The following is a 27,100-nucleotide window of genomic DNA, read 5'->3' as shown; positions in this document are numbered from 1 at the left end:
ATGTGAACATCATAAATTTAAATGTCTACTTATATATGTTTATGCACATGATAATTGTAATTCTATTAATCTAATGCATTGTTTCTTTTTATTATTTTAAATCCATCTAGTTCAATAAAAGGTATAGTCATTCAGAAACAATCATAGGAATATTTATTATTCTATGTATTTTATTTGTCTCTCTTGTGTCTTAATCGAGTCTATCACATGCAGTCAATCCTACAATGAAGTGATTGGGAGATGGACACAAAGTCCTTGTACTGGCCTATGCTCGCGTATTCTGCCTGAGCTAAAAACAAAGGAAATATTTTTGTATATTCTGCAAAGTTTGTAGCCATACCTTGTGAATCTTCGGGTAGGCCTGTCCCCATAACCTTCGCGGATCAAAGACGAGGCATATATAGTCCTCCAACATCATAATATCCCACGATACTTATATCACCTTTCACTTTTCAATAAAGACATGAGATCGGGACAGACTCAGACATCTCTTTAAAATTGGGATGGACATCTCTGAGAGCCTGGTTTCACCGACGCCTCATTTGGACAAGTGATCATAGGGTTATCTTTTTATTAGAGGCATAAGTCACATTTCAGTGTCATTATCTCACGAGATAACTCTCTCATGCCCTTATACAAGATTCATATCATATCTAATCCATGCCCTCATACATGATACATGACTCATTCAAATATGCTTTGACGCATGATTCATTCATGCCCCGATGCATGAAGCATTCGATTCAAATTCATATGCATGATACATTCATTGCATATATGGCATGCTTCACATGTAAAACAATTGCACAAACATTCAATTTAGTCATGCATTCATATCAATCGTGCAATATTTATTTCAAACATGCATATGCACACATGTACCGGCAAAAGCACTACATATTTCGCTATCTAAAATTATGTCAAGCATGATCTTCTAAACCTCAACAAAAGAACACTTCTATTCTCATAGATTCAAATCATGCTCTGCATGATCTTCAAACTACAATTCAAAGTGTTGCATGATGCTTTGCATCATTTTTATTTACCGCGGGTAATTACCCAATTTTTTGTAAACCATTGCATTTATATCATACTTTGGCTTTTAGCCGCTTGTGCAACTTAACATTAAGTATCATTACATTTGTGGTATCTGTATGACAATTCATATATTTACAAGGTACATATATTTAAGCATTCATACAATTCTAAACAAATTTGGCCCATGATTCTATGAAATTTCAATTGAGAAGATAAACAATGCATAAGCACGTGTGAAAACTGCATTTGCGATGTGCTTGTTAATATGGTTAACTATGCACATTAATGCTTGCTCATATGCATTTTTATGACACAGGTCATATGTCATCATAACTATAATGCAATTATGTATAAAACCTCTTTAAAACTGAGTTTTAAATAAAGATGAATTATATTTGAAAATTGGTTTCAAATCTCATTTAAAATTGCTTCAGAATTTATAAATTATGCTCTCTTAGGCATTTTATCGAACACTCAACGTGTGGCACAATTCCTATGGCATAAACTAAATTTATAAAATTATGAATATGTATTATATAATTAAACAAAGTAATTTAATCATGCTAATTATGCGCTCATTATATTAAATAATTAAATCGTGGCATAATCAACAAATTAGGCATCTCAATTCCTAATTGTCTAAATATGAAAGTACACTACAAGAATCATGCAACATAGCAATAAACATATTAGATTGATACCAAACAACCCAATTACACATTCTACGAGCTTAGTTTAGGGATCCTACCCTTGTAGATTCAAAATATGTATGCGGCAAAACCCAAAAATTTAAGGAGTTTTGCAAATTCTGCAACGGATCACTTCTTTGGCGATTTACCGAATACTTCATGTGCGTGTACACCACTAATGAAAATTGGCAGATAAGACTCAAATCGAACTTTCTTATGCTCACAAAGAGTGCTATAGTGTTACACAAAGTTTGAGGAGGTGTTGGATAAGCTCTTCGCACTCCAATTGATAACAATTAAAAATCGTGTAAGGCAATTTCTCAAAAATTGACCCAAGCAACTCCCAAAACGACAAGAGCTGGGTTGTATGAATGTGTTGGGCATCCTCTACAACTTGCACAGTTTCCTAGACATTCTCAATGTTGTTATATGCTTTCTAATGCACACATTTTCCAAGAAAACTTGATTTCCTTGAGGAAATCGATCAAAACAAAAGGAAAAAAAGAAAGGGTTGGCAATGATAGAGACGACGTTGCTGATGTTGAAGATGGCATCCAGAGTGCAAGACATGATTTCCTAGGTTGGGAATCACACAAGAGTAACGCCCCCAAAAAATTTATCTGAAATTTTAAAGGATTCTTTTTAATGAAAACACAACATAATAGTATATTTGGAAACCAATGCAACTTTGGGTGGGTTACAATAACATAACTACATGCACCACTGGGTTTTAAGAAAAATAATTAAGGAAATTATTGGAAACCAATACTAAATTAAATTCAGAGTTTACATGTCTTAAAATCCAACTTAATCAAATATATCCCAAAGAGAAGTTGGATTTTATGGGAAAGTAGAACAATGATGATCCGTCTGACACTACCGAGCAACCCACCATCACACCAACTCATGCATTATTTGAAAAATGTTAAAGTATGGGGCATTAATCCACAACCCCAATAGGATACACCAAAACAAACAAAACATGGATATCATCCAAACACAATAAATAAGCATTGGTACATTTTTAGATAACCAACTAAGACATACCACAAAGTATATCAAGTTAAGCATAGTTTACACATTCACAATCAATCATGCTTGCGGTCAAATTTAAGAAAAAATGTTATATAATGCATAAATTTAAAACTAAACAAACAATTCATCACAAACCCTACAATCTTGCATAGATTGTAGTCATGTCATTGATTCAGTAGTTAATACGACCCAAACTCATCAATTTCTAAAACCACTTACCTTAACACTAATATACCACTTATTTGGTAAGTTTTAAATTTATTTGTTTTTTTTCTCTTTACTTGTATTTTTTTAGGAAACTTTTAGAAAAATATTTTAAATAAAGTTTTTAACTTACACTTTTAAATTAAATTCCAGCATGAGGTGTCATAGGATGGGACTACATACTGGATGCCCCACCCTCTGGACCTCTATCATTTTATTAAACTTAGGTAATTAAAGTTTTTCATTCCATAAAATTTTTATTAAATATTTTGTATCATTTTAGATTTTAGATTTCAAATCCACAGAGACCCAATTCTAATTTAATACAATTACATTACATATATATCAAATTAAACCTAAATTCCTCTAAAATCATATTCAACTTTATTTCAATGAAATTTGTAAATTATTCTATTAAAATTTAAATTTTTTACAAGTCTGGTTTTGAATGCGAATTTCACTAAAATCAACTTTGTTTTTTACTAAAATCACTTTTAACATTCAACTTAGATGAATTTTATTTTTATATTTCTTTCACATAAAAATCATCAATAATATCATTTTATTCATTGAAATGCTATGAAAGATCACATATGTTTCATCCAAATTCAATTTAAACAAATATTCAAATTATTATATAATTTAAATTTCAAATTGACATTCAATTTAATTGAAGTTTAGGTGAAAATTCAAATCAAATCCAAATCTAATTAGAATATCTAAGATCTATTTATTAAATATGAATTAAATCCAAATCCATATTTAAATTTCACAGATTAAAATCAAAATCCATATTAATATTCAAATTATTGTATAGTTTAAATTTCAAATTGACATTCAATTTAATTATAGTTTAGGTGAAAATTCAAATCAAATCCAAATCTAATTAGAATATCTAAGATCTATTTATTAAATATGAATTAAATCCAAATCCATATTTAAATTCCACAGATTAAAATCAAAATCCAGTGAACCTCCAAAACGAAATACACACCAATTCAATTCCCAACTAAATTGGAACTCTAATTAAGTCCAACTTAAATCTAGAGTAAATCTGATTAAAATTAAAACCCAATTCAAAATAAATTTCCATTTTGAGATTCATTCCAAAACTAAATTAACGCTCAAATTATATCTCATCTCAAGTTTAAATAATATTTTAGTATTAAATTTGCCTTTATTCCTCATAAAAAAATCAAAAAACGGTGGGGTTTACATCCTTTCCTTCTTAAAATATTTTGACCGCAAAATTTAACTAGGGTTACTTACTAGATAAATTCTTGGTATATATTGCTTTTGTTTTTATCATTTATTTGCTTAGTAAATGTAAAAAATTTATGGGTATTACATTATTCTCTCTAAAAATGAATTTTATCCTCAAAATTCAATATCGAATCATCAAACCTATGAAATATAAAATATAAATCATTACGCTTCTACTTCACAATATCTTATATTAAACCTTTTGTCAAGATCCACACGAATAATCACAAACATGAATCCTTAATTTGTATATCAAAATTTATTTACAATGTTTATCCTCAGAATTTCATCGTATCTTGAAAACAAATTTCACTCTGGATTACCTGGTCTTGTAAATGTATAACGTCACACGGAGTCTCTACCCTAGTCGGATTACTTAGTCTCCGATAACACACTTCATCACAAGGATTTACCGTCCTAGCGGGTTACCAAATCTTGGACAATGCTCCTCCTCATAGAGATTTATCGTGCTAGCTGAATCACCTGATCTTGGTCATACACACCCTCACAATTATTGTCTTTAGAACAGTTTCTTAATAAATCTACTGGCATATGTACATAATCACAGTTAACTACTCATAGGGTCAATAGCCACCAATTAAGGCACAAGTACGCATATACTCGACATGCATCATATTATAGGTTACAATCATATGTCTATTCAACATGTAATCACATCTGAGCATATCAATAGGGTTTTGTGACCTAATAGAAACATCATTGAACTTACACTTTTATCTTATGCATTTATAACCACAAGTCATGTAACATTTCAATATCACGTAGAAGCACATCATCACACGCATTAACATCATACATAGCCTCATGTAACATTACATTTTATATTATATAAAATCAACAAGTTCATAAATTGAACTTTGATGCATGCATATTCGATTCATTTAATCAATTATGTCTCATAATTTAAAACATGTGTATTTTATAATATAAAACATTTAAACCTCAAGCATATGTATTTCTTATATACGTCATTTACGTCATACATAAGTAGTTCATACATGTATTATCAAAAGCTCATAAACATACATAAAAGCTCATAAAAACTATACATGCATTAAAATTACAGATATATCAGAGTTAGTGTAAAACTTTTTCATACGACTTACAATATGTTACATGCCATATATCACGCTACATGTTGCATAAGACTCGTTTCAATATAGTATGAACCATCTTTAAATCAAATAAACAATTAGAACCTACTCATCAAGCGATGTCAGACTGTTAGATGTGTCATGAGCCAATATTTTCATCTCGCTTTGATACCAAAGTTGTAATGCTCCAAAATTTTATCAAAAATTTTAAAGATTTTTTTTAATGCAAATACAGTGGTATAGTATATTTGAAAACTGATGTAACTTTGAGTGGTTTACAATAACACAACTACACACACCATTAGGTTGTAAGAACTTAATTAAGGAAATTAATACAAACCAAAACTCAATTAAATTCAAAGTTTGAATGTCTTAAAAAGTCCAACTTAATCAAATATATTCTGAAAAGAAGATGGATTCGTTGAAAAGTAGAACGATGATGATCTGTCTGACGTCGCCGATCAACCCGCCATCTCACCAACTCATGCATTATCTAAAAAATGTTGAAGTAAGAGGGCATTAATTCACAACCCTAGTAGGATACACCAAAACACACAAAACATGGATATCATCCAAACGTAAGAAATAAGCATTGGTACACCAAAACATGGATAACATGGATATCATCCAAATGTAAGAGGTCGGTTATTATTTATCTAATGTTATCATTGTTTTATTCATCTCCTATCGTTTATGAGTCTAATCCAACATACATGTCATAGTCGTCATCATCAATATCTAGGGGTGGGCATCGGGCTGAGCCAGCTCGTCCTAAGCTCATTTAGAGTTTGGCATGTTGGGCTATAATGTAGCCCTGGCTCGGAGACGGCCCAACCCATTTACTAACAGGTTGAGCTTTGACCCAGTTCTTAATGGGCTGGGGTTTGAAGAGTAGCCCGTGACCGACCCATTGGCTCAATGGAACAATATGAAGTGGGTCAGGCTAGGCCTAACCCAAACCCGACTAATTAGTGCAACTAATTACATAAATAACAATAGTTGTCAAGTTACTATGTAATTAATTATTTTGAAATTTTGAAATTCTTAAAAAATAATAAATAGCTAAAGCCCATCATGACAACCAGATAGCTAACGATCACAAGCCTAAAACCTTGACCCAAATTCAACCCATGATGGGTCAGGTCAACTTATCTTATCGTGTTGTCTCAACCATTGCCCACTCCGATCGATATCATCTAATTCTCCAATGTATGTATCATCGTTGCTACCACTAATTGTTTATTTCGTTGTTTAAACTAAATCATAATTCATTGTATTTATTGCTTCATTTGCTTCCACAAATACAATCTTTTTTTTATTTTTAACTTTTAAGATTAACCATAAAAATATAGCGTACATTATCACACCTACATCTCGAGCATAAATTACAAAGTTAAACAACTTGTACCTAACTTTGTCATCCGCCTTGAAAGGATGAATGACATCCACATTATTGCGAAATAAATCATTTGCACCAGTTTGCCCACGTAGTTTGACAACCCTTATAGTGTTCCATTGATCATGTATAGCATATATTGTTCGCGGTAGTTATTCATTTTCTGCACATCAAACATTTATATCTCAAATCGGTTTAGGCAATCACATGCCCTCCACGTGCTTGAGCTCAAGGTTTGGGGTATCAATATCATTCATTGTTTGGGATAATTTAATGTTAACCGGTGAGCTTGATAGATGTTACATGAGATAGAAGTATATATATTTTTCACAAGATTTTCATTATTTTATTAATCAACTGATTCTTGTAAATCACTTCCAACTACTTCTTATTTAACTTCGAAAGCAACATCTTCTTCTTCAATTTTGCGAACAACTTAGGTTATTTTCATCATTCATATTCAAGTATCAGGTTTTGGCACATATTATGGGTTATTTCTCATATATCTATGTAGACTTTCTTTTATTTTCAAGTATTATGTTTTTCATAAATGTAACATGTTATTTTTTTTATTATTATATGAATCATGATTCTTTTCGCACATGGTATGGTTCTAGTTACGATCATTCTTTTATGCACTTATTTCACATAACCATATGAGTTTCTCATATCATAATTTAAATTATAACCCTTAGTGTGCAATATTATATTCAAATAAATACATCATACTGCAGGTCTCACTTTTTTTAGTTAGTTATGAGGTTCTTATAGCTATTTCATGACCATACCATAGAACATTATTATATCCACATGTACTCTAGTGAAATATTATGAAAATTTATTAACTCATGAATCCATGATAAAATATGATTTGCCAAATATAACAAATACTTTACTTTTCAAAACTTTAACTATAGTCAATACTCATGCTTCTCGGAGCAAGGATCATCGGATATGGCCATTTGATGGGACACATGACACAGATGGAGGGATTTCCTTCACCTTCGTCTCTGTCACCCATGCCCTCCACATGCACCTTTTCTCATCTGCCTTTTCTGCTTCTTTTTTTCTCCATCGACAGTACAATTTTCGATCGTTCAGAATGCTAAGTTTAGGCGGTCCCCATCCTCCTCCCTCCTATGTTCTTCCTCTTTGCAATCGATACACTCCGGCAACAATACCGTGTGTGACTTACCTATAAATTTGCGTCCCTTGGACTATATTGCCAAACACAACTGGCAGTTATCTTAGGCTTACCGGCGAGGGGGGGGGGGTTCCATCGCGGTTTAGGATAATGGTACTGAAGACCTTTGCCTCCTCTGTTCTATTTTTTTTCTTCGTTTGCATCACACAACGACACCTGAGCTCTCATAACAACGTTGGGTTTATGATTGAGGTGTTCACATAGTGAGGGAGGAGAAAATACAGATGAAAGAAGAGGGACAGGAATTCGGTAAACGACCTTCATCAAGGGGGATGATGCTCAGTTCTACTTGCAGTGCACATGGGTTGGGGATTTATAGTCCTCAATAGCCATTCTTTCAGCCTTGAATGGGGATTTTAATCCCATTCATTACGTTTTAATAAAATTTTAATTCACACCTTGTATTTTCTGTGAGTTACGAGCCCACAATTTGTGGTGCATTGGATTTCAATTGTGAGACCGTTATGGCCACACTGAATCCGTTATCCGGTTCAAATATTGCCAAGACACTGATGGTAAGTGCAACAGGCAGAGCCAGCGTGCTAGGTCTCTGTTCCTGGGGGCGGTTTTTACATATAAATATAAAAAAAGCTTGCCCTCTCGTTAAGTCTCCTCTCCATTTGGTTTGTTGCTTTATCATTTTGAAATTGAAATTGTAAGCTTTGAGAATCATGAAATGCAACCAGGTTTCAACTTGGACCCGAACACGATTTGTATCAGTTCGGGCTTGGATCTAAAGTTAGGACCTGGTTAAGAATAGGCCTGACCCATTTATGCTATACCCGATTTATATCCCAACATAAAAACCCGAGTTGGTTCATCATTTCAGACGTACACAAAGTCGCAATAAACTAATTTTGGGTTGGCCTGATTCTCAGTCCTCAGACCAGCGTGACAAACGGGTCTGACGAAAATCGATCCGAACCCGATAGTATGGAACCATAAATGCGGAGAATTATATAAAACTCAAATTAGAAACCCCAAAACACTACAGCAATCACCCCAAGCGCTTCTGATTGTAGGCTCTCGTCGTTCGGACCATTCCCGCCCTTTCGCCTTTGCGCGACGACCGTTCGGGAGAGACTAAACCGCCTCTCCGTTTCCTTCCACCCTCAATAAACCCTAACGAATCCCTACGCTCACGGTTACGTTGTCCGTCGGTTTCAGAGGCACACCCGATCGTCGACGATCGGCCATGGCAACGCCCAGAGACATCCAGGACGTCGTGTCGAAGCTGTCCTCGGACAAGTCGAAGATCAGAGAGGTAACGATTCGATGCCTGAGCTTCTTCTTCATCCTCCTCCCCCTCTTCTTATCTGTCTCGGGTCTGATTTTGATGTCGTTTTGGTTTCCTTTTGTTGAGTACAGGAAGGGGTGAAGCTGTTGAGCACCTGGATGGAGGGTGAGAGAGCCGTTGGTTTCTGCAAATTGCTCAGCCGCAACACCGCGAAGCTTCGCCGCGACGAGATTCCTCACTGTAATGATTTCGATTCTTTTCTTTGAAATAGTTTTCTGCCGCAGAAGTCTCTTGTGCTTCTCTGTGGAAGATATCCATGGGTTTTTAGCTGCATGCTGTTTTATGTTCATGGAGGAAGAATCAAGTTACATATATTACGGACGTTCCAGAATCACCAATCATACTTCATTTTATTATCTTACTTTGGGATTATAGGAGCATGCACTGTGTAATCGTGAAAATGATAATTTAATAGAAATGCACATGCTTATGAATACACCTCTTGACAGCTGAAACGTGGCCGTTTCTTCTCAACTTGCTTATCAAATGCATTTCACTGGAAATATCCACCAGCAAAAGGAGGCCTCCAAAGCCATTTCTAGCCAAAACACTCCGGGATGTCATACAACACGCAGAGGATGTTAAGTTCTCAGGTTACTCAATTATGTCCACCGATTATATGACCATTATATCCATAGAAAGCTATTTCCACTGCTTAAATGTATATGTATAGCTTTATGTGAAATCGACAAAGTATGATCATCTTTTAACAAATTAATCATGATTTCCGGGAATTTCTAGTCATTTTGAGATTTAGTTGTTTGATAGTCATGGAAAATTCAATTGAATATTTTATTCTGAATTGTGCCATTTATAAAATTTTAGATTTAACTCTCAAATATCCATAAAAAACAAAGAATAAAGTTTTAGAATTGAAGATGGTTTAAGTTGATATCTTTGGTAATTAGTAAGTTGTAGGATATGGAAATTCAAGGAGAGGAAGTTGAATCCTCTCTTCCCTTTCTATATGACTCTACACGGAGAATTCAGTGGTACAATCTAACACCTGTTGAATTGATTAGAATATTCTTGTTGAAGCCTGTCAACTTGCTCTTGGGTCCAGGACTGTGTTGAGATCTGGAAAAATTGGGAGCTATCACGTGATCTTGTCATGGTGGACCAATCTAGAAATTAGAACCTTAGTGGACTGCAGTCTGCAGCAAATTGTTTAACAAACATTTATATTGAAAAACTCCTGGATAAAAATTTCAAAGTTGTTTTATGATTGTGGTATCAGACCCAAATGCTCTAAAATAAACACCATTTATGTTGGAGTTTCCTGGTAATTGATGGATAAAGTAGTCTAGAATAGGTAAATTAATATCATTGATGAATTCTAACATATACTATGGGTCAATGCATGATTGTAATTACCGTGCATATTGGGAACTAGCCGATAGTAACAACAAATATGGCAATAATCAAGATCTGAACCTTGGAGACCTGATTTAATAAGAAAAATAAACCTGGCAAGACTTGGATCCACACAAAAAATATTGTTTTCTTCAACCTTGAAGTTGGTGCATCCAATGATTGGTGAAAGGAGTGTCATATTTAAAAAGAAAAAAGAAAAAGAAAAAGAAAAAGTTGATGACTCAGCCCTAGTGGAGGAAAAAGTGCTGCTGGCATGAATCTACTTATTCCTTTCAATGGAACCACTTGAAACCCTAAACCCACCAATTAGAAAATTCCGAAAAACTTGAGCACCCTCTCTCCCCATTGAAACATGAGTTGTAGCATAAGACTGTTTGTTTTAAATGTAAGAAAAGTATAGGGATGAGAACCTTAGAGTGCTTGTAATCAATCCTTTGAAGAGTATCAATATTACTTCATGGTACCAATATACTATGTTCAAAGAATGTCTAGGATTAAGGGCACTAGAGTCCATTAAAGAGTACAATGATGCTACTTTAGGGTGTGTATGATTGGATGGACAAACACATCAGAAAGTCAAAGTTTGACCCCAAAGGGCTCGATTTTCGTGTTCCTGCACTGCAGCAAAAATGAGACCCATGAGAAGTGTTTGTCCCATAGGTTCCACGGTGTCCATGCATTTAAAATGTGGGACATCATATTGTGGGAATTTCTTTCTCCTCAGGTAGATATGTTCCACACATCAAATGCACCCTTAGGTATCAAAAGCATGATTAATGTAACGACCCCAACTTATACCCCTTAAAAAATATGGATTTTTTTTTAAACTATTGCGGAAATATTTTCAGAGACCGGGGCCTTTACAGTTTCACTCCCAATTGGATAACCAAACACACTACAAGAGATCTTACATTTATCCCCTCAAACTATAACAACTAATTATTTATTAATTATGAAAGAAAGAGTGTTTAAACAATAATTGCAAGACATATCAGAGTTATTTAAATGTCATAAAATTAAATAAAGAAAAACTGAGCCACACTGTCTCTCTGTGAACTGTCTAGCAACTCTCAGAAGCTAGTCGCTTCACTGATCTCCTGCGGCTGCGAAAAACCACAGAATTAGGGGTGTCAGAAGACTCAGAACCGAAATCCTGAGTACAAGTACCTCTAATGAAACAAATGAGCAAAAAAAATACAGATAAGATTTCATGCAATAACTCAGAGGAAATGCATTTATGACAGATCCATGATTTTAGCAAGCATGAAATTAATGTGGAACAATTGCTAAGCAAGAGGAAATATCTTATATCAGCAAGGAACATTAAGTCATGCTATCATGCAAAAGAAAATACATATCAGGCACTCATCCATATATCTCAAGTAATTATGCATGATCTAATGCATAGCAGGAATATGCATGACTTCAGTGAAATGCATTAATAAATTATTATCCTTTATTTGAGTTTTTTTTCATATGCATGTCTTTATTAAATGCACATAATTTAAGTTTCTTCTTTTAATTACCGTTGCCCGTGGATACACCAAACGAGTAAAATTCCCGAGGTCAAGTTATGTTCTCATGGTAGCTTAGCACACAAATTGTATTTTATTACTAGGTTCCAAAGTTAGCTCTTGACCGAAACAACTTTCAGAACATTAGACTACCCATCTAATATCGCGGACATCAGGGACCACCCATCCACAAGTGCCACTTTTCTTGGTTTACCAAAACAACAACTGTATCTACACACCACCTCAGACAAAGTGACAAACTCTCCCTAAAACCGTGACCAGAAGAAAGAACTTCAATATCGGACTCAGGGGTAACAATAGCGCACACAAAGTTTTTGTTTCCTCGTGGTCTCCCAAAATCGAAACTCTAAGATTCTCATTATAACGATGGGAGATCTCAGAACGTATAAGGCAAGTGCTCGCATATTCTCCTGCGAGAACCATCACAGGACTTCCGCCCCTGGAAACACATATAACAATGCAATAAAAATAAATGTGATTTTTGCGACGCATTTAAAAGTGAATAAAGAAGGAACATCTAGTATTCAAGGCTCTCAAGGTCTGCGATGATCCACTTGTATCATCAATGCACCATATGCAATAACCAAAGCAAGATGCCATTTATGACACAAATCACATGTTCCAAATGCACATTCATATATGCAAACCTGTATCATGCGTATGAAATAAAAATATTCATAAGCATGTATTTACTTAATTCATATGCAACTATGTCAAGTGCATTCTTTCATTTACATACACGTATCCATGCCAATGCATTTTTCTTTTGAATGTATGTGCTCATGTAAATGCATATTCTCATCAAGTGTGCATATTCATGCCAATTGCATGATCACAATAAATCAATGCATGTGCTCATTAAATTCTGCGTATACTTAGCAATTCATGTTCAAATCAAATTCTGCATAAACATAACAATGCATATTCTCATTAACCTTGCATATAAACAACAATGCACATAGTATATTCATAACAATAAATGCAATGCTTCTCTTTGGAATAACATACACACCCAGGCCAACACCCATGTTATATATATATATATATATATATATATATATATATATATATATATATATATATATAAATATGTGTGACCCAGTCGGCTTGGTTAGTCACTCAGCCCAGCCGACCCAGTCGGCCGGGGCTGATTGCCCCAACGACTCAGTTGACTGCAGGTCGACTGGGCCCTACAGTAACAACCACAAACACATTTTTTTTATACTATACCTCTGAATCATGCCCAGCCGACTGACAATCGGCTGGGTCTAAAACTTGGCCTGCACCCAACCAACTATCATTTGGTTGGGTTTTTTAAAGAAGACAACAAAAATAAAAAAAAGAAGATTTTTTTTTTGAAAGAGCCTTAACACCCAGTCGACCTAGTCGGCTGGGGTCCCGATCAGGCCCAGCCGACCCTGGTCAACTGGGTCTGGTCTGATCAGACCCAACTGGGCTGCCAGGCTTGCGTCGGCCCAGCTTCTTGGCTGGACTGGGTCTGGCAGGACCCTGCCAGCCCAGGCTGGCCAACCAGCCCGGTCGAGGTCACTCGACTGGGACTGACAGACCCAGCACAAGCCCAGGCCGGGCCTGACAGTCAGCCAAATGCCACTCTGCTGGCTACTGGAAAATGAAAAAGTGAAACCTCTTTAAAATAATGTAGATCAGATTTCCTTGCACAAAACACATTTGTTGATGTTTTTAGGTTTACTTGCGCAAAAAGGAGGTGCGGCTGAAAAAGGGTATCCCTAACCGAAAAACACTTCCTAGGACTCTGTTTTTGGAAAATCCTCAATTTTAGGGTTGATAAAAAATCACAAGAGGGGAAGTAATGTTGAACTTTTGGGTGTGAAAATGGGGTTAAAATGACCCCATAGGCTAAACCCCTTCCCCTAAAAGTAGTTAAAACCGTTGGGAACTTTAAGTTAGTGGCATTTGTCTACTTATACAATACTAATTGTATCATACAACCTTATATTATGCAATATGACCCAATAATTTTACTTGCTATTGTATTATTTATTTGCTACTGTCTGCTAGTTGGAATATCATAGGTGCAAGTTGTATCCACTCGATCTGACTTTAGAGATGTGTTCAACATGACTTGTTTGCCAGGGATCATACTTTTGGATCATCTTTATTTGATTTAAAAATATATATTTTTTGAGTCATGAAATGTTGGTACATTGTGGTCCATTTATTTTTGGAGCCCTTGGAAAACCAACTTACATGTTTCAAAAGTATGATCCAAAACCTGTTTTGTAACAAAGAAACTATGTCAACCATATCTATAAGGTAAGAATTGTTAGATCTTCAAAAAAAGTAGAAAACATGTGAAAAAGCAGTGTTTTCTACTAGACTGCATGTATAAATGACCTAGCATATGTATATATCACAGTCACCTATATCGTTTTCAAGGTAATATCTTGGCGAGGGTATTCCACGGAGAGATTTTCTAAAGTTGAAAAATCTTGGGAGTATTAAAAATAAAAAATATAAGAAAATAATAATTATTTTTGAAAAAATCTAAGGAATATAACTCTGAAAATACAAAAAAATACAAAAAATACAAAAATACAAAAATTAGGCTTAAAATATATAAAGTAAGTATTTTTTTTCAAAAATATTGCTATATCGCAATATTATCATGATATTTTTATTCATGGAGATATTTTGAAAATATTGCGATATTTTAGCTTTAATATGTGCTGCCCTGGATTTGCCGATAATATCACGGTATTTTCAAACTATCGGTGATATCGGTGACAATGATATATATATATATATATATATATATATATATATATATATATATATATATATATATATATATATATATATATATATATATATATATATATATGCTTGCATGTATATATATTAATGTCTATCTGGTGATTTTCGCAATGGAGATCAATGTCATTGCTGAACTTTCTCCTCTAGAGTATGTCGGTGTGGTTTTTTAGGGTGTTACATTTTCTTCCACATTATGTAAAAAGCCTTTTTTTTGTGGATAGACAAGTTGGGGTAACCCTCATGCGATTTGAACCTCAGACCCCTTGCTTATGATAATGTGATCTAACCATCTGACAGTCTGTCCCATGTGTTTACTCTTTTATCTGATCAATTGCCTATAAAACCTAAAATAAAAAAATTACATATTTTCTGTGATTTGTGTGGCTCAGGTAGGAGGCTGGTGCTTCTTGCTGCTGTGAAGCCTATCTTTAATCATTTATGGGATGTTATAAAAGATGTTCCAAGTTTTCAATCCGAATACAGCAACATTCTTCGGCAACTTTTGGAAATAAATGAGTACCGTGTACATATGAGGAAGCGGGTTTATCACAGTAAGTGATGTTCTAACAAAAGATACAATAAATGGCAGTTTTTCAATAAATAACTGTTGCTATTGTTGATGTATGAACATTTAATGACAGATTTTGTACTCCTATACATGCACAAGATTGAGGCAGTCATAGGTGGCGGAGAGGACAAGAGTTCAACTTCTAAAGAGGAAACATTTCGTTGTGTTCAAACACTCCATTTCTTATTGGAATATCCTGTTGGTGATTTTCACGGCAACCTAAGGAATGAAACTGTAAAGGGTTTCATTCATATATTTTCAAACCTAAGGTACATTGTTGTTATTTGTTACCCTTATCATTTGATACGTGTGTTTCTCCTGCAATTCATTTCCTTGTTGTTTTGGTATAGATTGGTGAAGAATGTTGATGTAACATGCTTCTATTTTCAATATACAAATAGGGAAGAGGGGAAGATTTCTCGAAAGCTTGTTGAATGCATAAATATGTATCTGCTAAAAGATGGTCCAAATTTAGGGCACAGATCTCTTGAAATACATCTAGCATTACAAGATTTCATGTCTCACTTCTGGCTTTCAACTCATGATCAAGGGTTAAAGGTATGCAACATAACATTTCCTGCTCCTGTGGTGCATTTTGAGTAGTATATTTAAGACTTGATGTTTTCAGAAGGTCTAATGCTAATAAAGAGTAGTCTCATGGAAAACAAAATTATGGAAAACTGCACTGAGAAAAACGTTCCTCAAAAGGAACTTGTAAATGATGTAATATGGATGGTAAACAATGAATTGACTTCTTGTTTTATTATTTGTAGAATGCCCTCATTCTTTATGCAAAAATCCAGTTAAAATTAGGTCGAAGCATTACTGATGTGAGTGCCTTGATTGAGCTTCTTCTCGATGTCCTGAGTAGGGAACTTGATCAGGCTAATCTTACAGGGAATATTATAATGCGGTGCGTTATCCTGTTTTTCTTTTTGTTATCCACTGAAAGTTATGCCTGATGCCTGCTGATTGAGTGTGCAACTTACAGGAACCCAGATGTAGACAGGGATGTAAAGACTGCAAACCCCACTAGCCTTGAAAGAAGTTTAATGGAACTTGCAGCTTGCGTTTTTCAGAAGGCATGTTCTGTAAAATATCCCCTATGGAGTCATTGTATCAAGTGAGTTTTCTTGTTTCCATCTTATTTGTTGTTTCCTTATATTTCCTTATCTTTATCTCAGGCTTGTGTTCATACCATTAAGCTACCTTCAGCTGCAAAAAGGTTGAAGAGAGATGCTGCTGCTAGCCGTCTGAAGGAGGGGATTACAAGTGGAAAATGGTTATGGTAGTTGAACTCTTGTACTTCTCTTTTCTTTGTAGGTGACTGCTTGGTTCTTTTAGCAATCTCATTTCCTCAATGTCTTTGTCTTATTATAGAGAAAGTGAAAAATGATTATGGTCAGTCTCAAGATGAACGATGCCAGATCAAACCCCAATGCTTCCAAGATGTACCCCACTGCTTTATCTGGTCAGTCCCCGTAAGGCATGGGGGTCGGTGGACTACCTGGGGTTTACTTTGTAGGTTGGCAGGCCCATAAGTGACCTGTATCCCTAAGAAGGCTCCTCTTCATAATTTTTTTTGATGTATATTGCAACGATCATCTTGAGGATTAAGACTTCAATTTTGTGCGTCCACATGGACTACTAAACTAAGATTATATATACTTATTTACTCAAGTCAACTTTTTAATATTTAGTTTTCACAATAAGCATGTTCCCCTGCTTTTTAATTATTTCTGTAACCTATGCAAATAGTCTTCTTGTACATAATGATGAGGAGATGTCACTATAGTTGTTAAAATGATGAAACTACATATCACTATGGTGATGAAACTATCCATTTGTTACCTTTCAAAGGAATGACATGGGTTTGAGCACCCATCAAGGGTTATCTACCAGGTAAGCCATCACAAGAGAGAAAAGAACAATATTATGAATATTAAGCAATCAAGTTGCTTTGATTGCATAAAGAAGACAGAAATGCCGTGAACATGCAAACTTATGATTCATTGACTTAAACAATTTAAAAGTGCTACAGCTGCAGGGCGCTTTCTCCAGTAAGAGTCACATTATTGTTTCTACCTTCTTCACTTTAGCAGAAGCAATTCATTGATACCAATCAGTAAAATTATTATAAAATGCTAGACCTAAGAAGGGTTAAATATCTTGGAATATTTTCTAGTGAAATGTTCAATGGACACAAATGATGTCCCTCTGATGCACTCAACGAGTTCTACTTTTATGGCATAGAAAACTATAAACTATGGCCTTGCAATTTTTGAAATATTATGCTGTATAACTATTCTTATGAATTGCAATGTATTGAAAATCAAAATATAAATTTAATTAGTATCAAGCTTTAACATACTGTACTTTTTAAGTTTTTTGAAATATTATTGCAGGAATGGTTCCTTCTGCTACCTTATACGAAATTACCACCATCAAATTCCAGGAACACTTCTCATTGATTGGTTTGAGGGTATATGTGAAAGCTTTGAGAGGTATGTGTGCAACATGTCCAACAGTGTCAAAACCAAGCTTATGTAAGATGCATTTAATACCTAAATCATTATCACCTGCAGTATATAGTTGGTTGTAGGTGGTAGATTGGGACTTGATCCCAAGCCTCCCTGGGGCTGAAAAGGGGAACTGCACTGACTATGATACTTTAAAATTTTCAAGAAAAGGAATCATCTGTAACTTGTTTCATGATCCAAGCTTGACCATCTATAATTCAATTTGAGTTCAACCAAGGATGCCATCTTCATGTTTATCCTGATAAGCAGTCTGCCCTTGCTCTGGCCTTTGATAGTCCAATGTTACATTAGCGCTTCCTTGTAAAAATGTTTTTAACTATATTCCAATTTGCTCTTCAAGCCCCTCATGATCTCAGCGTTCCTCAGCATACAAATAATTTGTTAAAGCTGCTAATAAGTTTGAGAACATGGCTGAACTATTGAGTTACCCAATTATATATCCTAACCGGTCTTTCTTGTTGTTTATGAACTCATTTCGTGAGTGCTTGAATTTGTTACATGTTTCCAATTTAATTGCCACCTTTGAAAAAAATTGAATGTGTTTCTCATCGAAACCTAACATGGTCTGTGTGTGTGCAGGGTTCTCAGTGATGGTGTCTCCTTGTGTGCTTATGATGGTCCATTGTGGGTGTTAAGGTAATCCCTGGGAATTTCATTCGACATCGTGTTCCCTCACTATATTCTCAGAAATGGTGACATGAGTTTATGATTATTGTTCTGGACAAATATGACAATTTATGATATCAGGCAAATGATTTAAATTGATATGTGCTGCCTTCTTCAGAAAGTTCTTTCATTTAATTTTACAAATTAGAAGAGGATAATGGACTCTTGTTTCTGGTTCATGTTTTAATGTCACGTGTTCAGAGTAATTGTCATTTAAATTTATGCTATTTTGGACTAAAATACCACTGCAATGCTGTGTTTTGCAGGAGCCTACAAGAACTTGTTTCTTTCTTATCATTTCCTAAATCAGAAAATAACTGTCATACTACTTCCACATTTACAAGAGATCCAAAAGAGGTCTCTCTCTCTCTCTCTCTCTGTGTGTGTGTGTTATATGTATAATTGTATATATATTACAAAGTCAACTTTTCCCCCATTAGAAATTTAAGGAAACCCCACATACATGTCTATGTTTTGGCTTATGTTGGACACATTTCACTATGTACTTCCTGTTGTTGAGCTTGACGAGACATATTCATTCTCATTTCAATTGGTATTTCCTATTCTAATTGGTATGGCAATTACTCATATTTCTGTTTTCTTGCTAGTTGCAGTACTTGATAATCTTTACCTCGCTACTTGTTTATCCTTAAAAATGTTAATTTATTCAGGTGCTTCACATTTTTTGGTACATTCAAATCTATGACACAGGGACTCGCCAACTGGGTGCCGCACCCACACCCGATGCGGTCAACCTGACCATGGGTGCAGTCAACGCACCCAGGGCCATTTATGTCCAACTTTTGGACTTTATATATATATATATATATAATTTTTTATATTTTTGCCGCACCCCTGCACCCAAGTTTTTTGAAAGTGCCGCACCCGCACCATGTGACATAGATTCAAATTGTTTCTGTTGCGATGCACTTCCAGGTGAGGGATGGTTGGCGTAAAATCTGGAGTTGTTTGATGCATTGGCTTCCTATATTCAGTAATGTGGCTCCATTGGTGAGTTCTCTAAGAACCAGTATGTGCATTTATGTTAAATGAACTTTAAACTTGCTATCCTGTTTGTTACTTTGTTGTGCCTGAAAGAATTGATCTTCTCCGACCATGAAAATAATTAGAAAATTCACTAAATTTTGGCTTGTAGCTGGCTCTTGTTCCAAGTGCTTTTGCATACAAAAATTTCAAAAATCATCTTACCTTCATTAAATAACTGATTATGACTGCAGCAGTCCCAAAGTAAATGAAATTTGAAACTCCTTGGTGCGCTTTGAGGATCTCCTTGCGTGAAACTTTTTTGTGTTGTCCTTTTTTGGAAGCATTCATTTGAACCATCAAGAAACAACTAGAGGAAAAGCAAATTAGGGTCTTATGGTTGCTTTCTGGAATATGGCAACTTTCGGTTTCTGCTATTCCAAATTTAACCATGATACTGAGATTGCCTTGTTGAATCCTCATGCCTTTTTGTGTGACATTTATTAACAATTTGCAAATTTTGGGGATCAAAATGATTTATGTAGGTATTCTTATGCCTGCATGTCTATTAGTGGGTTCCAGTATAATAGCTAGATTGGTAGAGCAACACTACCACATTGGAGAGGTTTGAATACCACCAGGGCTACCCCCTAGCTCGGGTATCTCTTTCAACACCTCTCCCATCCAAAATAAAAGAAAAGAGAGAACAAAATGAACTAGTATGTACACTAGTGCCTTATTTTTTAAGTTTTAACCAACTATAAGATCTACTCGGTTACTCAATTTGAGTTTTAGATGTACTTTATGCATTAGTGCACAATGCTAGTTTGGCCTTTATAGATCACATCCCGCCACATAGCACTAGGAAGTGGTTGTAATCCCTAACCATTGTTTGCTTGGTCCATAAGACCCCCACCCCAAAAACACACATGCACACATGTTTATACCAGTTTCCTAGAAAGAAGATATTTACTTTTGTTAGAGAGGGAGTGAGGGAGCTGCCTTTGCTTGTTTTCTCTCCCAGCCCTTGTTTGGCAAGCTGCTGCAAGTTTTCCCAATTAGGTCCATTTAACTGGCATACTGATTTCTGAGTGCATGCAAATGAAGATGCACCTAATGTCTCATGAGGTAGAGTATCACAGATAGTAGTAGGCACCAACGAAAAAACTCTTATTGTAAGAGAGAGTCAATTTCATAAGATATTGGAGTTGGTTTTAGCAATGAATAGAAGACGCTTCAGGCCTTCATCATTTGGAAGGAGTGAGCAAGTACCAACTAATAGGAAAACTTAGGCGCATAGGGATACCCTTTGGAGATGGGGCGGGAGGAAGGGATTTGGGAAAAGAGTTGTGTTTGAAGATTATTCTTATCAATGCGTAAATATGTTCATATAAATGCATATAAACTGCCATTGGCCGACCTCATAGGCATTGTTGGGCATGCGGGTGAAAGAGGATACTCGGTGTTTCGGGCCGATATGTATGCATAGTCTCGATGCGGATGGACGTTGTCGTGTACATTGGGTGTTGTCAGGCAACATCATTGACACAATCAGTCGTGCAGGTGATAGAGGACACTCGTCGTTCGAGTAGGCGACATGCTCATTTGGCAGGAGATGCATGTGCATTGTTCAATGTTGCGAGAGTCAGAATGTGGTAAGGGTAGTGTGAATCACCATTGAGTGAAAAATGCATCGGGCGTAGTAGAGGATAGTATGCATTGCACTATCAGTGACATGCAGTGATAGCATGGTATGTGATGGGTAACGATATCGGCATTAGTGAGACGGTTTTTTATGGCACAAATGTGGTATATTGTTTTGCATTGTTTTGGTTCAACAGACTAGAGGATGCTTTTGGAGATTGGATGGAGTACCTCTTAACTCGGGATAAGACTATCTCATGGGTAGCGTTTTGCATGCACGAGGGTGCATGTGGGTTAGGGCTAATTCTCCTAGGGACCACATTAGGTGGTCTCAATCGTGCATGGTGGCACGAGGCCAGACAAGTGAGTGCCTACGCGTCAATGGGTGACCTGCGTAGCATTGCTCATTAAGACATATAACTAGCGATTGACTGCAAGGCTGAGGGTTGGCAAGGACCTTTCCTTAGTCGTAAAGTACTCGCAATTCCTCTGGGTGACACTTTTAGGAGGCCGCGTCGCAGCCTTGGTGGTGTGACGTTGCTGTTGGATTTGTTGTTGGTCCAGAAGGGCGTAAGCGTCGCCCCCTCTTCGAAACTCGAACGATAACTGTTTTCGCACATTTATGAAGAGTACTGTGGTGCCGTGCATAGGGTGGTGCGCTGGGCCGTGGCTTGGGTTAGGTTGCTATGCATGAGGTGGTGCGTAGGGTCGAACATCCGTATATGCAGCTTCACACGGGGTAATGTGTAATGCCGATGATCATTTTGACAATTGCATATGTGGTGATTTGTGAGGCCTAGGGCCGCTAGGCTGGGCAGGTTGGGTTTGCCTGGCGCCGCACTGGCTCGTGAAAAATTAGCCCGTGACATAAACAATATATGTAATTTTTTCATTTTCCTGGCTGAACCATGTGATTTATGAAACCTTTTGTCCCAGTGTGATAAAATAGTGCTAAGGCTAATAACTAAATTAAAACTTTCTTGTTGCTCCATTTAATATGTTTCAGATTACATGTATCTCTATGTGCTAAGGTTAGATAAAACTTTGTGGATGTCTTAGGTGCTACTTCTGTCATGCATTTGACTATGTGATGAATCTTGACTGAGATGCTGCCATGGGACATCACACTATTTCCAGCTGCCTAGTGATGTCTATCTAGCTTATGTTAATGTGTTTGTTTTATAAATTTACTGTTCTGAGGTGCTTCCAACTTTCATTTCTTTGCAGGTGGATGATACATTAAAGCTTCTCAGTAGAATTTTACTAAATGTAACCTTCATGAAAGATTCTCTGTTATGTTATGCTGCGAAATTTTGGGGAATTAATTTGGTTCTTTATATATATTCTTCTCATTAATGTTCATCTTTTATTATGTTTCTTGCTTTTCTTTATGTAGTTCTGGAGACAGGGCCTTGTACATGGATTGCTGGTGCCTCAAGATGTGTGGGATCTTCGAATATTTAAGCACTTGCCCTCTCCGTATGGGACATTGCTTTGAGTGTCTATTATTGTGTTTATGCCTAGATCTTATTGTAACTATTTTTTAATTTATTTTCCCTGTTTAACACACCATCTCCACTGCATTCTTTCTTATTCACAATATTGTTGCAGGAGTTCTCTGTACTTCATTGCTTGCTATTTTTCTCGATCAGGATATCAGGTGTGCAGTTTTTCTGCTAAAATTTGTTGGCATTTCCCTTGTTTATTTTGTAATTTTTTCTCTTTTTGTGCATTAAAAGCCACACATTGGTTTTCAAACATTTTATCTTATTCCTTGCTTGAACTTGAATGCTTAGAGCATTTTTTGACCTGCTCAACCCCCTGGACAACCTCATTCATAGTCTGGTCTGATTGTGGTAGTAACATCACCATACATGGCCCAGTTAGACTAAGAGGTTTATGGTCAATGTCTGAACATCGAGTCCATTTCTTGTATGTAGCCAAATAAAGGCAACCAATATAGTGTGGTGAATGGGGTGGACGAATCCCACATCATTTAGTTTCCATCTACCACATTCAATTTATGTGCCTTATGTATGGGATCTCCTTCACTATACCTGATCTGCTGTTCCATATACACTTCTTCATTAAAATTACCATGCGAATAAGCAATTTTAACATCAAGTTGTTCAATAAACTAATCAGAACCAGTTGCAAGAGATAATAGCCATAGGAAACTTCCCCATCTTAATGACCAGGCTGAAGGTATCATAGTTCATGTCATATTCTTGTGTGTAAATCCTTTGCGACTAGGCGAACGTTGTATCCTTCAATCTTATAGAACCATTTAGATCTCACTGCATTCCTGTCTAGAGGTTGGTTTACTATCTACCATGTGCCACACTTATGCATGACTGCTATTTCCTTTCTAGTAGCTGCTATCCAACATGGATGATCTTTGGCTTCACTATGAAAGCATGGTTCATGAGAATGCACAAGTACTGTTAAGAAAAGTCTGAAGCTCAAGTGAAAATGCTCCATAACTGGCAAGCCTCTTTATTGGATGGGAACACCGAGAGGAAGGCACCACATCTGAGCCCTGTCTGGGCTAAGTTAGCCCACAGGAATTGACATGATTCTGTTAAAGGATTCAAGTCATTAGGGTAGTCAATGGGGGCATTTTTGTCCTTTTGCCCCTCATTTGCATGTAGTAATTTCTAAGGGTTACAAGGGTATTTTCATCCAAGATTTTTTGTCACTAGTGTGACATATATGGAAGGTAAAGAAAGAGGGCTGGATACTCAGGCCCTATTCCTCTTTATCTTTCTTCCTCTTTGTTCAAAAATTTCTGTCATTTACCTATACTAACAAAGCAAAGATATAGACTTAAGTCCTGTAAGATGGTATCAGAACAGAGCTGAAGATCTCGGAACTAGGGCTAATGGTTCTAATTGCTATAGTGGCGTCAAGCATAACGGGGGCACATGTTAAGCGGAGAAGGCTCCCCCTTGTATTGTTAGAGACAGTTTTAGGTGATTTTAGAAATATTTGTCAAGTGAAGGAATAAGCGTGAGTGAAGGTAAGGAGGGTGCTTCTATGTTTAACACTCAATGAAGTATTACTGTTAAAAGGTTTCAGGTAACTAATGTGAAATTTGATGGGAGAAATATGTTGAATAGGCTCACTCTATTAAGTTTGTAATTTTTGCTCAAGACAAGTATGCTTATATAACTTGTGAGACTGTGAAACTGGATGAAAAGAGCCACGGACATTGAAATTGGAGGACAGAGAGTGCCTATTTATTTCATGTCTACTCCAATCCATGATATCAAACATTTTAAGTTTCATGTATCTTCATGCTGCAAAAGAACTTTGAGAAGCATTGGCTGAGGCTTACTCTAGAAGTGTTGCCAGGGTGTATGAAACCCTAGACAAGATTAGAAGGTGCAAGCAAGAGGATAGAATCATAAATGAGTATTATATGGAATTAGCAGCTCCATGGTGTAATGAAACAAGAAAAATGTGCACAAAAAGAATGCCTCTACGGGCTACAAGTGCATACAAGAGTGCACAAATACAAAGAACCACTTATGGCAAGATACAAACTTAAAAGAGTCACAAACACAAGCTACTTTCAACACAACATAAAAAATATATATTTTATATTCCAAAAGTATGCTTGAGAAATCATAGCTATACACATGGGGGAGATTCCCTTTATAGAGCATAGAGAAGAGTTAAAGGGCTAGAAAGACTAAAAAAAACAAAACAAAAAAGAAGTTTTACAAAACTGCCCCTAATGGTCTGTCCCTATTACAAAAAAATGACCAAAATGTCCCTAATGGACATTACCTATTACATGCATATTTTGAATAATATATATATATATATATAAATAATCCATACACACAAATAATACATACACATAATGTATATGTAAGTACATATACATTAACACATGGGATGAGTTGTATCACTTCACCCAAATTGATTGTGATGAATGTGCTATGAGGAATCAGATGAATGAGAGAAGGAAAGTCTTTGAACTACTAACAAGGATTGGTTGAGTATGAGGCCATAAAGGCTAACAGCCTAATACCCTTGGGAGAGACAATCTACCTTTATTTGGAACCACAAGTCATTGAAATGGATATGCAACAGTTTGCTTTACTGGAGGGTCAAATGTAAGCAAAGTAATATTTAAGAGATTGCATTGTGAAAAATTCCAGTACACTGAAGAACAACTAGGATTTAATTGAAAAGCCCGACTTCCTATCGTAGACAACTTTATATCCAGATTACCATGAGAGGATAAACCATATAAAACTTGATTATCACTTTATGAAAGAAAAAGTAGAAGATACCCAATTTCAGCTTCATCATGTTCATACTCATCTTCAGCTAGCAATCATTGTGATTGAGGTAGTAACTAGCACAAAATTACAGTTTTAAATGCACTATGATATACAATATTTTGTCTATAATCTAAGTCACAGGGATTCGGCCAACCTGGTTCCCCACCCGCGTCGACGCGACGCGGGTACGGCACCGGTGCGGTCAACCGGACCCTGGGTGCAGTCAATGCACCCAGGGTCATTTGTGTCCAATTTTTGGACAAAAAATGGCTGATTGATGGAGTATTTATTTGCTTCTTGTAACTTGTGTTTGGTTGGTAAATACTAGCCGATACATGTTCCTAGGCATCATGGAAAAAATAAGGACGTTACCACTAATGGTTACTTAAAGGGGTTTCATGGAAAATGAAAGAAGAATTAATTCTACATGATTTGTAGTTACTTTTATCTTGGGAAGAAACTTTTTAGAGGCTAGCAAAGACGTAACAGCTGAGGGGTGGTAATTTTTTATTAACAACTAAAACTACTACGTAAATACAAACATTAAAATATGTACTAAAATGCAAAATAAAGCTACTTTTTCAAGCATTTTCTAATTTTCAATCATTTTAGCTCATTTACTGAAAACTAACATAAAATTGGGTTTTTGAAACAATTTTTCATAAAATCATGCATATTTTAATGTTAATTAACCGTGAAATATATGCATGATCAGGTGGAGATTTAACAAAGGATCGGACTGCTCAGTTCCCATTAATTACTCTCTCTCTCTCTATATATATAAATAATCAATAAATGCATTAGAAAAGTTAATTGCTTTGACCGGTAAAATATCATGTCCATTTATGTTTTACGCCGCTGCAGTGTAGGGATGAAAGTGGGGTTGGGTAGACCTGACCCAACCCGAATTGACCTAGCTCGACTCGATCATGCCCAAGATGAACATTCATTAGTGTTAATGTTGTTAACTGTTAAAACTTAAGTTTTTTGAAAGTGCCGCACCCTGCACCCGCACCTGCACCTGCACCCATGTGACATAGTCTATAATTATCTTGTTGCTTGATTTTATGCTGAATATATCTTTGCTATTAATTTTAGCAATTTATTGTAAATCCTGTATTTTTTATTTTTTGGTTCTGATTGAGCCTACTAGTCCCACCTAGGCCTTTTATGGGTCTACTGACTAGGTGCTGGCTAGCACTTTTTGTAAGACTCGTGTTTAAAAAAAAAGAGTTTTGGATCCAAATCCAACCCAGATCCGGTTCAACACACCCCCCGTGTTCTATTTAAACCCCCCACAGGGCGGTTTTCTTTTTAAAACACCCGAAACCAGACGACGCCTCATCCCTCTCGACTCTCGCCTGAGTCACGCCGGTGCAACCCGAGCCCCCTCTCGACATCCCACGCCGGAACCCCCTCCCGACTTCTCCCTGAGCCCTGACCTCCCCTCGCTGGAG

General features: G+C 36.1%; 1 protein-coding gene across 8 annotated transcripts in view; it reads left to right on the top strand.

The window, feature by feature from the left end:
- The first annotated feature begins 8,952 nt into the window (after window positions 1-8,952).
- Window positions 8,953-27,100, top strand: part of ATM (Serine/Threonine-kinase ATM-like protein) — a 308,602-nt gene continuing 290,454 nt past the window's right edge. For 6 of the 8 annotated variants that reach the window (XM_089999874.1, XM_089999877.1, XM_089999876.1 and 3 more), the window contains exons 1-16: window positions 8,953-9,208; window positions 9,313-9,421; window positions 9,691-9,834; window positions 15,336-15,497; window positions 15,588-15,783; window positions 15,916-16,072; window positions 16,288-16,427; window positions 16,506-16,596; window positions 16,699-16,802; window positions 17,920-18,018; window positions 18,634-18,690; window positions 18,987-19,077; window positions 19,657-19,731; window positions 22,576-22,617; window positions 22,745-22,827; window positions 22,960-23,008. In XM_089999874.1, coding sequence (XP_089856000.1) covers window positions 9,140-9,208; window positions 9,313-9,421; window positions 9,691-9,834; window positions 15,336-15,497; window positions 15,588-15,783; window positions 15,916-16,072; window positions 16,288-16,427; window positions 16,506-16,596; window positions 16,699-16,802; window positions 17,920-18,018; window positions 18,634-18,690; window positions 18,987-19,077; window positions 19,657-19,731; window positions 22,576-22,617; window positions 22,745-22,827; window positions 22,960-23,008 — 1,668 coding nt within the window. In that variant the 5' untranslated portion in view covers window positions 8,953-9,139. Of the gene's footprint in view, window positions 9,209-9,312; window positions 9,422-9,690; window positions 9,835-15,335; window positions 15,498-15,587; window positions 15,784-15,915; window positions 16,073-16,287; window positions 16,428-16,505; window positions 16,597-16,698; window positions 16,803-17,919; window positions 18,019-18,633; window positions 18,691-18,986; window positions 19,078-19,656; window positions 19,732-22,575; window positions 22,618-22,744; window positions 22,828-22,959; window positions 23,009-27,100 lie in introns of those variants that run through there. The other 2 variants (XM_089999875.1, XM_089999880.1) reach the window with 2 other exon arrangements.

The sequence above is a fragment of the Nuphar pumila genome, chromosome 3, assembly GCF_984573655.1.
Source record: "Nuphar pumila chromosome 3, dmNupPumi1.hap1.1, whole genome shotgun sequence".
In the NCBI taxonomy this organism is placed as follows: domain Eukaryota; kingdom Viridiplantae; phylum Streptophyta; class Magnoliopsida; order Nymphaeales; family Nymphaeaceae; genus Nuphar; species Nuphar pumila.
Note: the sequence above shows the minus strand (reverse complement) of the source record. Positions and strands in the feature narration are given on the sequence as shown.